Consider the following 10,724-nt stretch of genomic DNA (forward strand, 5'->3'; position numbering starts at 1 on the left):
GGACTGACTCATGTAGCTGAGCCTCATAAGAGGAGCTGTGAGCGTGGTGATCCAAGCTGGCATCCATATGTGGGAGGATAGGCTTTTCTTTCACGACCACTCCACATCATATTTTAAAAAAATGACAAGAAGTGGTTGCTAAATGGTGATGCACGACCAGATGTTTCAATGTGACAACTGAAGCGGTTTAATACATATGGGAGTTTATCACAACAGACCTTTAATGTTTGATTTCTGGAATTTTATCCGTTTCTGGTGCCACACTATCAGATGTATGTCTGAAACCAGATTTCCCGACCACTTCAATACTTTAACCCGCAAACGAGCACAACCATGAAGCAACACCGCTGCGTTAATGCAGTTTTTTCCCTCCTGGTGTCTCTCTTATCTCTATGAGATAAATATATCTATTTTGTCCTCAGCTGGGATTCAGTAGGGGTTCTAGTGGGCTGCTTGATGTTATGCTATGTTGGTTTTCCCTTCAGAGACATTTACTTTGTCTGTCATGATTCGTAGAACTGGAGTAATTGGCTCTTCCTGAATCAACCTCAATATGGTAATATTGCCTATTGAGAATTTTAGAAAGATTTTCCTAAAATTGTTGCCTAAAACAAATACTTTAGGTCTTTCTTTGTTTATTGTTATAGCTGTTATAATTAATACTTTGGCAACAACAAAAACATAAAACACAAAACTTACTTGATGGTGAAAAAGTTCTTCAAGTGAGGGGAGACCCCGAGAAACTTGCAGTTAATAACTGCGTAGCTGATATTAGTCAGGACAATTTTCTTCTTGTACATTTTTCCCACATCAAAGTCCTAAAATAGACCAAAACATTTAATACATTTAATACAATAAGTTCAGTTTTACTTATATAGTGCCAAATCACAACAGCAGTTACCTTATAGCACTTTATATTTTAAGGTAAAGATTCTACAATAAAATAAAGACATACATTTTTGTGTTTTGGGACTGAAAAAAAACCCTCATACCTTGAAGAGGATGACCTCTGGTTTACTAATGAATGGAGGCCCTTTTAACTCTTTTCCACGATTTCTTTTAGCAGTCATATTGAGCTTTCCACTCGCTATTGGAGGTTTTTCTTGCCTCAGTTGTGTTTGCACCAGTGTAGTATTCTCATTGGGCATTTTCTGTAACCACACAAGCAAAGCAACAACTGCTAATTTGTAATAATCTACTACAAGATACTCAAAGATTGCAGCCAAATGGATCCACAGTAAAAAAAAATAAAAAAAAGTGAGATCATTTTTCTGGATCATAATTTCTTATAATTTAAACCCAGAGTCGTCTTGACAGATTTTCTTTCATTTCTCTGCCACGTAGAAAAACTGGGAAACTACTGTTGAAATTGCTCTTCTTTTTCTTATTTTAAATTATCTGAAGGATTAAATGTGGAGTTAAACTCATTTACACCAACAGATAGAGGAGTTTCATGGTCCCGTTCACTTGTAATATGTAAAATGAGTTTGACATTCCTGGAATAGAACACGTAGGAATTTGTATGGTGATAAAACAACAGGTAAATTCATCATCCAAAAAGTTTTCTTACGGTGTTTTTGTTATTCAATAGTTGGAAGTTTAAATCATTTTTAGGCTTGGTCTAACACATCCAACATACTGTATAGCAAACATGTTTTTCTAGTGTCAGAAATTAACTTGGGCACGAGGTTATTTTAAAATACCTTCACCTTAGGGCACAGGCATGTACACAGCACTCTGGCTCCAGTTTCTCTCGCCATCAAAAACATGCTAAGTTAATTCTCCTGTCACTGTGCCCTTGACCATATGCTTACAGCTGGAGCACTGGCTGCAGAGACACTGCCCACTGCTCCTAGTAAGGATGGATTAAATGGAGGGAATGAGTTGCTCTGTCAGGATTAATAAAGGATATCTGACCAAAACTTGATTTTCAAGAATCATACTTACTACATGTTATCACAGTTGTCTAAAAATAGTGTGTGAGCTTTATGTCATAAATAATACACGTCCCCCCCCCAAGATAATTGGTAGAAAACGGATAGATATCATTATGGATCAAGATAGTGGATTTGATACTAGTGGTATTGGTGTGGTTTACGAGGCTGCCTTATTCAGCGTTTTGTATTTTTATTCCGTCCATGCTTTATTCTGCACTGTAGAGCGCTTTTATAACTTTGTTACAAAGTGACGTGTTGACATTTAATCATTGTTCTCCCCCTCATGAATCATCTCATTAGCTTTATTGTATCTCTCTGCTCTGCTGTTGTGCTGGCTGTGTTGAAAAGTACCCTTTGATGAGGGTGTCAGTCTGATCTGTATTTTAGGAGGAGAGATCACTTCCACTTGGCTTGTCACTCGCTCAGACCTCTGAGCTGCAATGCTACGCTCGCTCTGGGCTCACAGGGACCGGCACAATTAGAAGTGATGTCCGTCGCCCCACATTTCGAGAGCACTGGGGCGCCAGATTAGACGCAGAGGCTTCTCATCTTCATGTCAGTGAGCTAGTGTAGAAACTTTCACCTTTAACGTCAACTCCCATGGAACGATCTCAAAATTGTCACTGTAGGCCAATGCTGATATGATCAACACAACTCAATTTGACTTATTTTATATATATATATTGAAATAAATGATCTCTATATTAAAATATTAGCTAAGCTGTAGTTGTTGTCTAAACACATGGACCTAGAGTATAATGGATGGAAAGCCTTGCAATTGCTTATGTAGAAATGGGAAAAAATTGGCTAGCTGTCGATTTCTAAAATGTAAACAATGCTCTCTCTGATGTGACTAATCACATTAATGCTTTCAGAATCATTATTAATGCCATTAGTGCTATCTGCTATTTATTGCCAAATAAATAATACAAGTTTTCAAAAACAGAGCTCTACCTTGTTCCCTCAGCACTGAGGCCTGACTGCTGACTCTTTGTACAGAGTTTATGTGTATGTGTATGGCATCTCTTTTCACCTGCCTGAAACAAGCTTCACTGTGACCATGCTGAGTTATTCCCATCCCAGTCTAATGCACATGCTCCAACCAGCAGGAGTCTCGAGTGCAATCTTTAGGATATTAATGTGCCTGCTGAATGGTACGTGATTTATGGCCATTTAAATTTAGCAGGTTGCATAGGTTTGCTTTCGGTCGCCTGTTGTTTTAGTCAACCTTGATGTGTTGGTCCCACAGCCCGGAGAATTCAGGCTCAGCCAGGCTGTCAGTAGGGATCTGGTGATTCACTTTCTCCTCGTTTTCCTCAGTCCCCTCCAGGTCCTCAACATCGGAGCAAGCTGACGATGACGAGGAGCTGCTGGTGTCACTGAAATCTCTGAGCTGTTGGACAAATACAAACACACACAAACAATTCATTATAAATTGCTCAAAATGCCCTCCAAGCAATCATTTCATAGTAGGCATCTCAGATCTTAGATTCCCCCTCACGATTGTGGCTTTCTCCTCAGCAGCTGATGGGGGAACAGAATCCAGGTAGTACGGGAGCTTCTCACTTGCCCTCCTCAGAGATAGGAACTTCTCAGTGGCTAAGGGTTTGGGCAGTAGCAGTGCCGGCTTCCTCTGCCTCCTATTCGTCAGCTGTTCTTCCTGAAGGATTTTTGAAACAATCTCCACTCTTTTTGACTTCTGGCTCTCCTGAAATTCCCTGAGAAGGGTAAATCGACAACACTGCATTATCCTGAAATGAGGTCATGCATTCCTCAGCACACAGTGAGAGAAAACACCCACACGTTGCTGCATGGAGTGGGAGTGGAGGACATGCGTGTGGGAGAGGAGAGGATAGGAGAGGAAAGTAGAGGAGAGGACATACCCTTCTTTACGTTTTGTTTCCTGCTGTTGTTTCTGCTGGTACATATGTTTGATACTGTTGATTCCTTGGGCCTGCAGGGATTCTCTCAGTTGTCTTTGCAGCTGCTCCTTCTTCTGGGCATTAGCTCTGGCTCTGCTTTGCTGGACCTGTAAATTCTCCTAAGGAAACAACGGCAGACTAATAAAGCTATACTTAACCACATGCAGCTTTAGGACTGAACTGACTGTTTGAAGGCAGAGACATCAGACATAGAGACATTTTCTCTTTAGACACACAATTTGCCTTGAATCATATGTTTAATCAGAAAATACAGCAATAAACAAAAACAAAGCATATATCCACACACAACTCAAAGTGAGCCTAGTTGGATCACTATGACTTCATAGCATCATTGCTAAATAATTCATAATGCAAATGTTAATTTAGGCACTTAAAATGATGTTATAGTAACCAAAAAGCACAGTAGTGATATAAAAAATAATAAGACATAGGCTTTTTTTTATCTCATCATTAATAAAACAACCACCATGTTATGCTGTTCTTTTGCTTACTTGGGTTGCTTCTATGTTAGTTTTCAATGACTTTACAGCCTGTAACCTCTTTTCCAGTAACTCCTGGTTCTGCCGCTCCCTTTCAGCCTCCTGCTGATTCATCCTGAATGAAATGGGGACACCAACTAAGCACGCAAAATGTCAAATACAGCACAGAGAGAAAACAGCAAATGTGCTATTATTGCCTGGCATTAAAAACCCGAGGTTGAGCCAAATTTACACTGGTGACATCGTAAGTAGTACAAAAGGACAGAATTCAAGTCAACTTATAGGTGGAATAAACTTGGAAGTAACAGCAAATATTTTCAGATTATCTTCAGCCACAGACAAATACATATTTGGTAAGCGTACATACAATTGTGTGTGTAGTTTTTACAACCTTTAATAAAATTGTGTGTTCATAATGTATAAGTGGCATTTCCACAAGGTCAACTATTGGCTTATTGGAGTTTTTATAGTTTTTGGCTTTCTAGGCACCAGCTAATATACAATAGGACCTATGATGGTCTCACTACATTTCCACAATGGGTTCAATTGAAGTGTAGATTGTGCTAAAATTTACATTTGTGAAATATCATGCAAGATTATTATACACCAGAACAGACTCTAATGGCTTGAGTAATTAGTGATTTTTAGAAAAATCAAGATTTGAATAGATTTTTTATCTTCTCAGATCACTTTCAGCTAGATCAATGATGTATGAATCTGAGCTCTTTCAAGTGTCATGTCTACTCTGCTTGTAATGCAATTTGCCAGGATGTGCGAATGATCAATAGGACGTGCCAGCTCTCCAATGAGTCCTCTGAGATAATTCACATCTTTGTTTTACCCCTCTGACACTGTTTATTGGTTTGAAAGCTGATTACCTTTTTACAGTCTGTTTCAAGTACTTGGCAGCTATTTTGCGGCTCTCTCGGCCCTCTTCGATTTTCCTCTGACATTCAGTCTTCTCTTTCTTTAGCATGGCTGCCTGTTTACTATCAGAAGAGAATCACAGACACTTACACACAGAGTGTTATCATTACATGGCTATTTTTGGCTTGTGATAGAGGCTGAAAAATAGCCATGGGATGAAAATAATCACATGCTTTAAATATACAGGAACAAAATGTGCCTACAAGAGTCATTTCACTCAGGTTATGTGCAACACATCACTCTTAGTTATTCACATAATGACAAATCGTTTTGAATTTTCTATGCATAATAAGGACAACAAATCAGGGGAAAAAGCAAAGCTTTTAGAAGGGTAAATATGGCTGTTTTCCATACTCCCTCAGATTCTTCATCTTGAGTTGCAGGTTTTGGCTGGCTTCCCTCTCCTGCTGCAGCCTCGTTGCTGCCTTCTGGGCTTTAAGAACCTGGAAGAGCTGCTCCTCTTCCTGCACCTCCTGCCGGAGCAAGGAGCATCTGCCAAGCTCAACTTCCACCTCACTCAGCTCCAGTCTGAGGAGCAAGGACAAATGCATGCAGATGGAATAAAATGAATGGGAGAACTCTAAAAACACTAAGTATCTGTAGAGTCAATACGATGAATATTACCACCTCAATATCAGCCAGCTGTCAGCCCTGAAAACACATGCAATTAAAAATCCCAGATCCTTCTACTTTAAACTATAAACACGCCCTTTTCTTTCAATGGCAGTTTTACCAAGAGGTGACACTTTCCATACAAAGTTTTGACTTTAACAGTTTCACACTGTTCTGAGACATTTCATACTGACATTTTTTTAACTGACTGAAATACTCTCATTACAAGCTGTAAGCTTATAGTCAGCTTGACCACTCAGAGATTTGCACTGCACTGTGAAACACCCAAATTATTCCTATTCTATCCTATTTCTAAACTGTTATTTTTATTTATCTTATAAATGTCGTTCAAATAAGAGGCCAGCTTAAACCTGGTTGTATGATTGTTTAAAAAGCTTCTAAACCTGCACTGAAACCATTACAGTATGTTATTTCCCTCTAGAAAAACCCACACTTCCTAACAGCAGAATGAGAAAGGATTCCTTACAGATTTTTTACACAGCAAAATTGATTACAGCCTTTATTACTGCATTGAGTAACCAGGCTTTATGACTAAAAAGTGCACTAAAAAAAACACAAGGGACTGCAGAGCTGTGGGTGTTTTTTCTAGGATACCACTGAAGTGCTGAAATACAATCCATGAAGACCAGTTAGAAAAATACATTTTTGAGTTTGAAGCTTTATCAGACACCCAAACACAGCAAATTAGTTTGGTTACATGCTGACAACTGCAAAAAAGACCCAAAACAGAAATACACTGTTCTTGCAACAAAATTATCTCCCACTCTCTGTGTTTGCTCTCAGTGTCAAAGCAGTGGTATAATTGCGGCAAATAAGGCTGCTGGCCTTTTCTAGCAGTACTAATGCCTCTTAGATCAAGACCTGTTTTCTTCTTGGACTCACTCTAGTTGCTTCAGCTCAATGTTGATGTGGCCCTCGAGCTCCTCCTCACTGTGCAGCTTTTGACATAGGTGCTTATGCCGGGCTCGCAGTCGAAACAAAGCCACGCTGACAATTTTAAACAGAAAGACAAAAAAAATGAGTCAAAATAACAGTACCAAAGACCAGTTGGTTTATTTTAAACTCACCTGTTGTCTGTTACTTTCTGTTGTTCTATCTCTCTCTCCAAGTTATCCCTCTGCTCCAACAAACTTTGAATATTCTGTTGACAGAGTTTTAGCTTTTCTCTGGAGAAAAAAAAACACAGGATAAAGAAGACAAGCTGCAGTGCTGACATAGAGAAACACCAAAAACGTGAACATTTTCAAGGCACTTAAAATAGGATGCGTTCAGAGCACTGGCTAATGGATTTCCTTGAGGCCACTGCAACAACAGGGAGGTAATTCTGTGTCCTAACAAGGTAATCAAATGAAGATATTAGAAAGCTGAGAGTGGACACACACTGTAACAGCTTTGAATTGCCCAATGTTCCTTTTGCAGTCTAATGGTGTGCAACACAACAATCTGCGGCTGTGGCAAAAGACTGTCATAAAAAGAAAATTGTGGCACGTGGTATGACAAGGCCTGCAGACAGGTTGAAAGATGGGTGCATTTAGGTTCCCATTAAACACACGTTTACTGTGGCTGAAGTATAACTCCACGCTGACCGCTGATGCTCCGTGCTAAAGGAAGATGACAGACATTTTCCATGGAACTGCATCACAGTTCATCAGGTGATCAATGGCTCATGGTCCAGACAAATAAAAAGACGGAAGGAAAGTGGGGAGAAAGGACATTATAAGAAATGTTCTGTCCTCGGCTGAAATCATTTCCTACAAATTGCCGAATCAGTTGGAACAGATATGATTGGCCTTGTGTGAAAAGGGCAGGAGCAGAAAAAAATGGAATAAAACAGGGGAACATTTTTGAAAAGACTGGGCAAAAGCCTGAGTATTTTTTTTAATTCTCATAAAAAAAGCTTTTCTACTGGTACTGGTTTGTGTGGAGTCTAGAAAGGCTCACAAAATGTAGGTAAGGAGCTTCTGTAGCTCTAGAGGTCTGTCGGTGCCAGGTTCAGACCTGGCTTTCAGCACGTCATGCTCCTTCTGTCGGTGAAAGCAGTCCAGCTGGTCGAGGTTTCGTCTCAGCTTGAACATCCGTGCTGTCTCGGCATAACTCCTCTTCTTACAACCGTCAGCCATAGCCGCAAGGTCACCATCGTCAACACCATCATCCTCTCTTGGGGCAGATGCAGAATTACATTTAGAAAAAGCTCCTTATGTGATGCAAACTCTTAGATACACACACTATTATTCACAGACTGTCTTTCATGTATGGAAGTATATGATGTAACAGACTTTCAACAGATGCTGAAATAAAAAACAGAAATTGAACTTTATTGCTTTGTATAACAATATCTGACCGAAACAAGCACCGTGGTTTTGAATACAAGACACACTGCCATTTGGATTTAACTGCCCAATAGTTCTCAAAAAAAAAAAAAAAAATATAGCAAACACCCACTCAGACAATTCTTCTAACCAGTCCAAATCAGCAGGCACATCTGACTCTTCGGCTTTAAAGGTTTCATCATTTGGATCATCTGAAATAAACCAGTATATCTCAGTCTCAAGCTAAAAAAGGACTGTTTTATATAGGTGTAGTTATGGATAAAATAATGTAAACTGAGACTTAATGAGACTTAAAGGCTTTTTTTCCCTGAAAGCTACATGAAGCAGCAGGATCTGGTATTTACCTTTACTGTCCTCACCTGGACTGAGGTGGACATCCAGCTGTCCACACCTGTCAGGCTCCACCTCTGCGGGGCTTCTCCTGTCTTCTACCTCCATGTCACCTTACTTATGAAGGGCACAGGACTACATTACCGAGCAAGCCTTAATGATAGCGGCATACAGAAATAGACATAGCAAATCTGTTTAATCCAGGTGAAGTCATTCAATGACTGAGAGCCAGTTCTTTCACGCAACAGCAAAAATAAATTAATATTAAAAACTGGTCACTATTGCTGAAATTTAAATGTAGTTTTAAGCGGCTCTTTTTGGCGGTTTAGTAGGGTTAGGTTATATTTCCGTAGTGCCAGTGTGACATTTGTCCCAAGCATCAATAAGAATAATCCTAAAAGAAAACTGATGTGTCTTTTATTCGAGTTGAGCTAGCTTGAAAAGCAAGAAAGTGGGGCCAGCTAAAGCAAATAATAATAATACAGTGTTTGCTCTGTGTCACTCTTAAGATAAAAACAAAACATAAAAAAAACGGTTACCTTTTGTAGCTCGTCTTTCCTCCTCTTATAAAAACGGCTTCTCAACATTACTTTTTCTCAAAGCAGCCATGTTTGCTGGTGTTTCCAAGGAAACGTGACGCAAGGGGAGGAGTCGTACTGCCCGCTGAAGCCTTCCAGGTGCGACAGAAATTAACCGTTGGTGGCAAAATAGTACCGACAGCATTAAAAATCGATTTACCTGTCGAAATGATCCCAAAAAAAGTCTGTCGTTGTACGGTAATGACATGGCAAACTGTTACAGACATTATAAGACTTTAATTCAACACGAAATGTAAAAATGTAAAGGTTTTAATATCTAAAATGACTTTCTTTCTTACAACATTGCACATTGCCATTCACCGTCTTTTTTTCTCTGGCCTGACAACAGTCAAGAAGCCAGAGAGCACAAAACATCTCAGCTGATTTAGAGAGAATGATAAGTCTGTGTTATGCAAAGTCTTTTGTCAAGCATGCACAACCCCACGGGAAACAGGCGTGCATTTTCTAGTAGATTGGTGGGTTATTGCACCATCACAAGGCTTCTTTTTCTTTTTGTCATTATTAAGCTTTCATCGAGCTCATCATAATTTTGAAGTGGAATTCACAAGAGGAGGGAGAAATGTGTGTTCTTACTGTATATCACACTGAAGTCATGTGACAGGCCTAGAGGAATAAGTTGTATTACCATAGGAGGCCTGGTAAATAAATAGTGTGAGGATGCGTGACTGTGATGAATGGGAGGGAGACTTTTTTTGTTTTGTTTTTTGAGATAAAGGGAAGAAAAGTGACTTCAGTAGAAAAAGGAGCTCAGCCGATATTAAGGAGGAATCAGCTGGAGAAAAACAGAAAGATAAGAGAGAGAATACATGATGGTGAAAAAAGGAGCCTAACAGGAAAAAGAAGGAGTTTGTGGATGAGAAGGGGTGGCCAGGAGGGTGCAGTGAATCTACAGCCCCTGGCCATGTTGACCTTTATGGTGCGGTTGACAATAAATATAAGCACCCACCTAATGGAAAGAGCTTGAAAAATAATTGAGTTACAAAACTTTGGAAAAGTGGACTCACAGAACAAAAACAACCACACTTCAGGAAAAATGTATCAACCAGATTCAGAAAGAGACTAATGACTAGTTCAACTTCATTAACTTGTATTTGATGTATATATTATCCTCTTAAACAGCATTGTCTCTGTTTTGTCTGCATGGTGAGGATTACTGCATCAGATTCGAATGTGCATTGCCTGACCATATTCGCAGTTGCTGCTTTGCTTAATGAGACATAATGAGTGTTTTCCAGGAATTTTTAGAAATTCGTTACTCAAAAGTAGGTATGACAGAAAAGTAGAGGAGGAGCAAGACATGAGGAGTGCCAGTGTAGGAATCCTCATCCCCCCCATCCATGTATTCTCTAATATGACTTTTCTGTCAACTTACTGTACTGATGTCTTATCTAATCTCTATTCAGTTCCCTTAGAGGCTAAATCTCGTGAAACTGTGGCCTTTGATCTCATACACCAGAAAATGTTTGATCCCTGAGAAACAGTCTGATCTGCATGTGCTTTAGAAAAGAATTATATAACAGTCTGGGGTGGAGGCGTGGATGTAAAA

General features: G+C 39.5%; 1 protein-coding gene across 7 annotated transcripts in view; it reads right to left on the reverse strand.

Annotated features, from left to right (window-relative positions):
* Nucleotides 1-9,253, reverse strand: part of cfap74 (cilia and flagella associated protein 74) — a 50,547-nt gene extending 41,294 nt beyond the window's left edge. For 3 of the 7 annotated variants that reach the window (XM_085144558.1, XM_085144555.1, XM_085144552.1), the window contains exons 1-14: nt 9,119-9,253; nt 8,594-8,696; nt 8,362-8,440; nt 7,918-8,076; nt 6,987-7,085; nt 6,802-6,906; nt 5,641-5,814; nt 5,238-5,348; nt 4,372-4,474; nt 3,821-3,978; nt 3,439-3,655; nt 3,166-3,330; nt 993-1,151; nt 700-818 (exon numbers count right to left, since the gene is read on the reverse strand). In XM_085144558.1, coding sequence (XP_085000684.1) covers nt 700-818; nt 993-1,151; nt 3,166-3,330; nt 3,439-3,655; nt 3,821-3,978; nt 4,372-4,474; nt 5,238-5,348; nt 5,641-5,814; nt 6,802-6,906; nt 6,987-7,085; nt 7,918-8,076; nt 8,362-8,440; nt 8,594-8,687 — 1,742 coding nt within the window. In that variant the 5' untranslated portion in view covers nt 8,688-8,696; nt 9,119-9,253. Of the gene's footprint in view, nt 1-699; nt 819-992; nt 1,152-3,165; nt 3,331-3,438; nt 3,656-3,820; nt 3,979-4,371; nt 4,475-5,237; nt 5,349-5,640; nt 5,815-6,801; nt 6,907-6,986; nt 7,086-7,917; nt 8,077-8,361; nt 8,441-8,593; nt 8,733-9,118 lie in introns of all 7 variants that reach the window. The other 4 variants (XM_085144556.1, XM_085144559.1, XM_085144557.1 and 1 more) reach the window with 3 other exon arrangements.
* Nucleotides 9,254-10,724: the final 1,471 nt, after the last annotated feature.

This window comes from Neolamprologus multifasciatus, chromosome 20 (genome assembly GCF_963576455.1).
Source record: "Neolamprologus multifasciatus chromosome 20, fNeoMul1.2, whole genome shotgun sequence".
In the NCBI taxonomy this organism is placed as follows: domain Eukaryota; kingdom Metazoa; phylum Chordata; class Actinopteri; order Cichliformes; family Cichlidae; genus Neolamprologus; species Neolamprologus multifasciatus.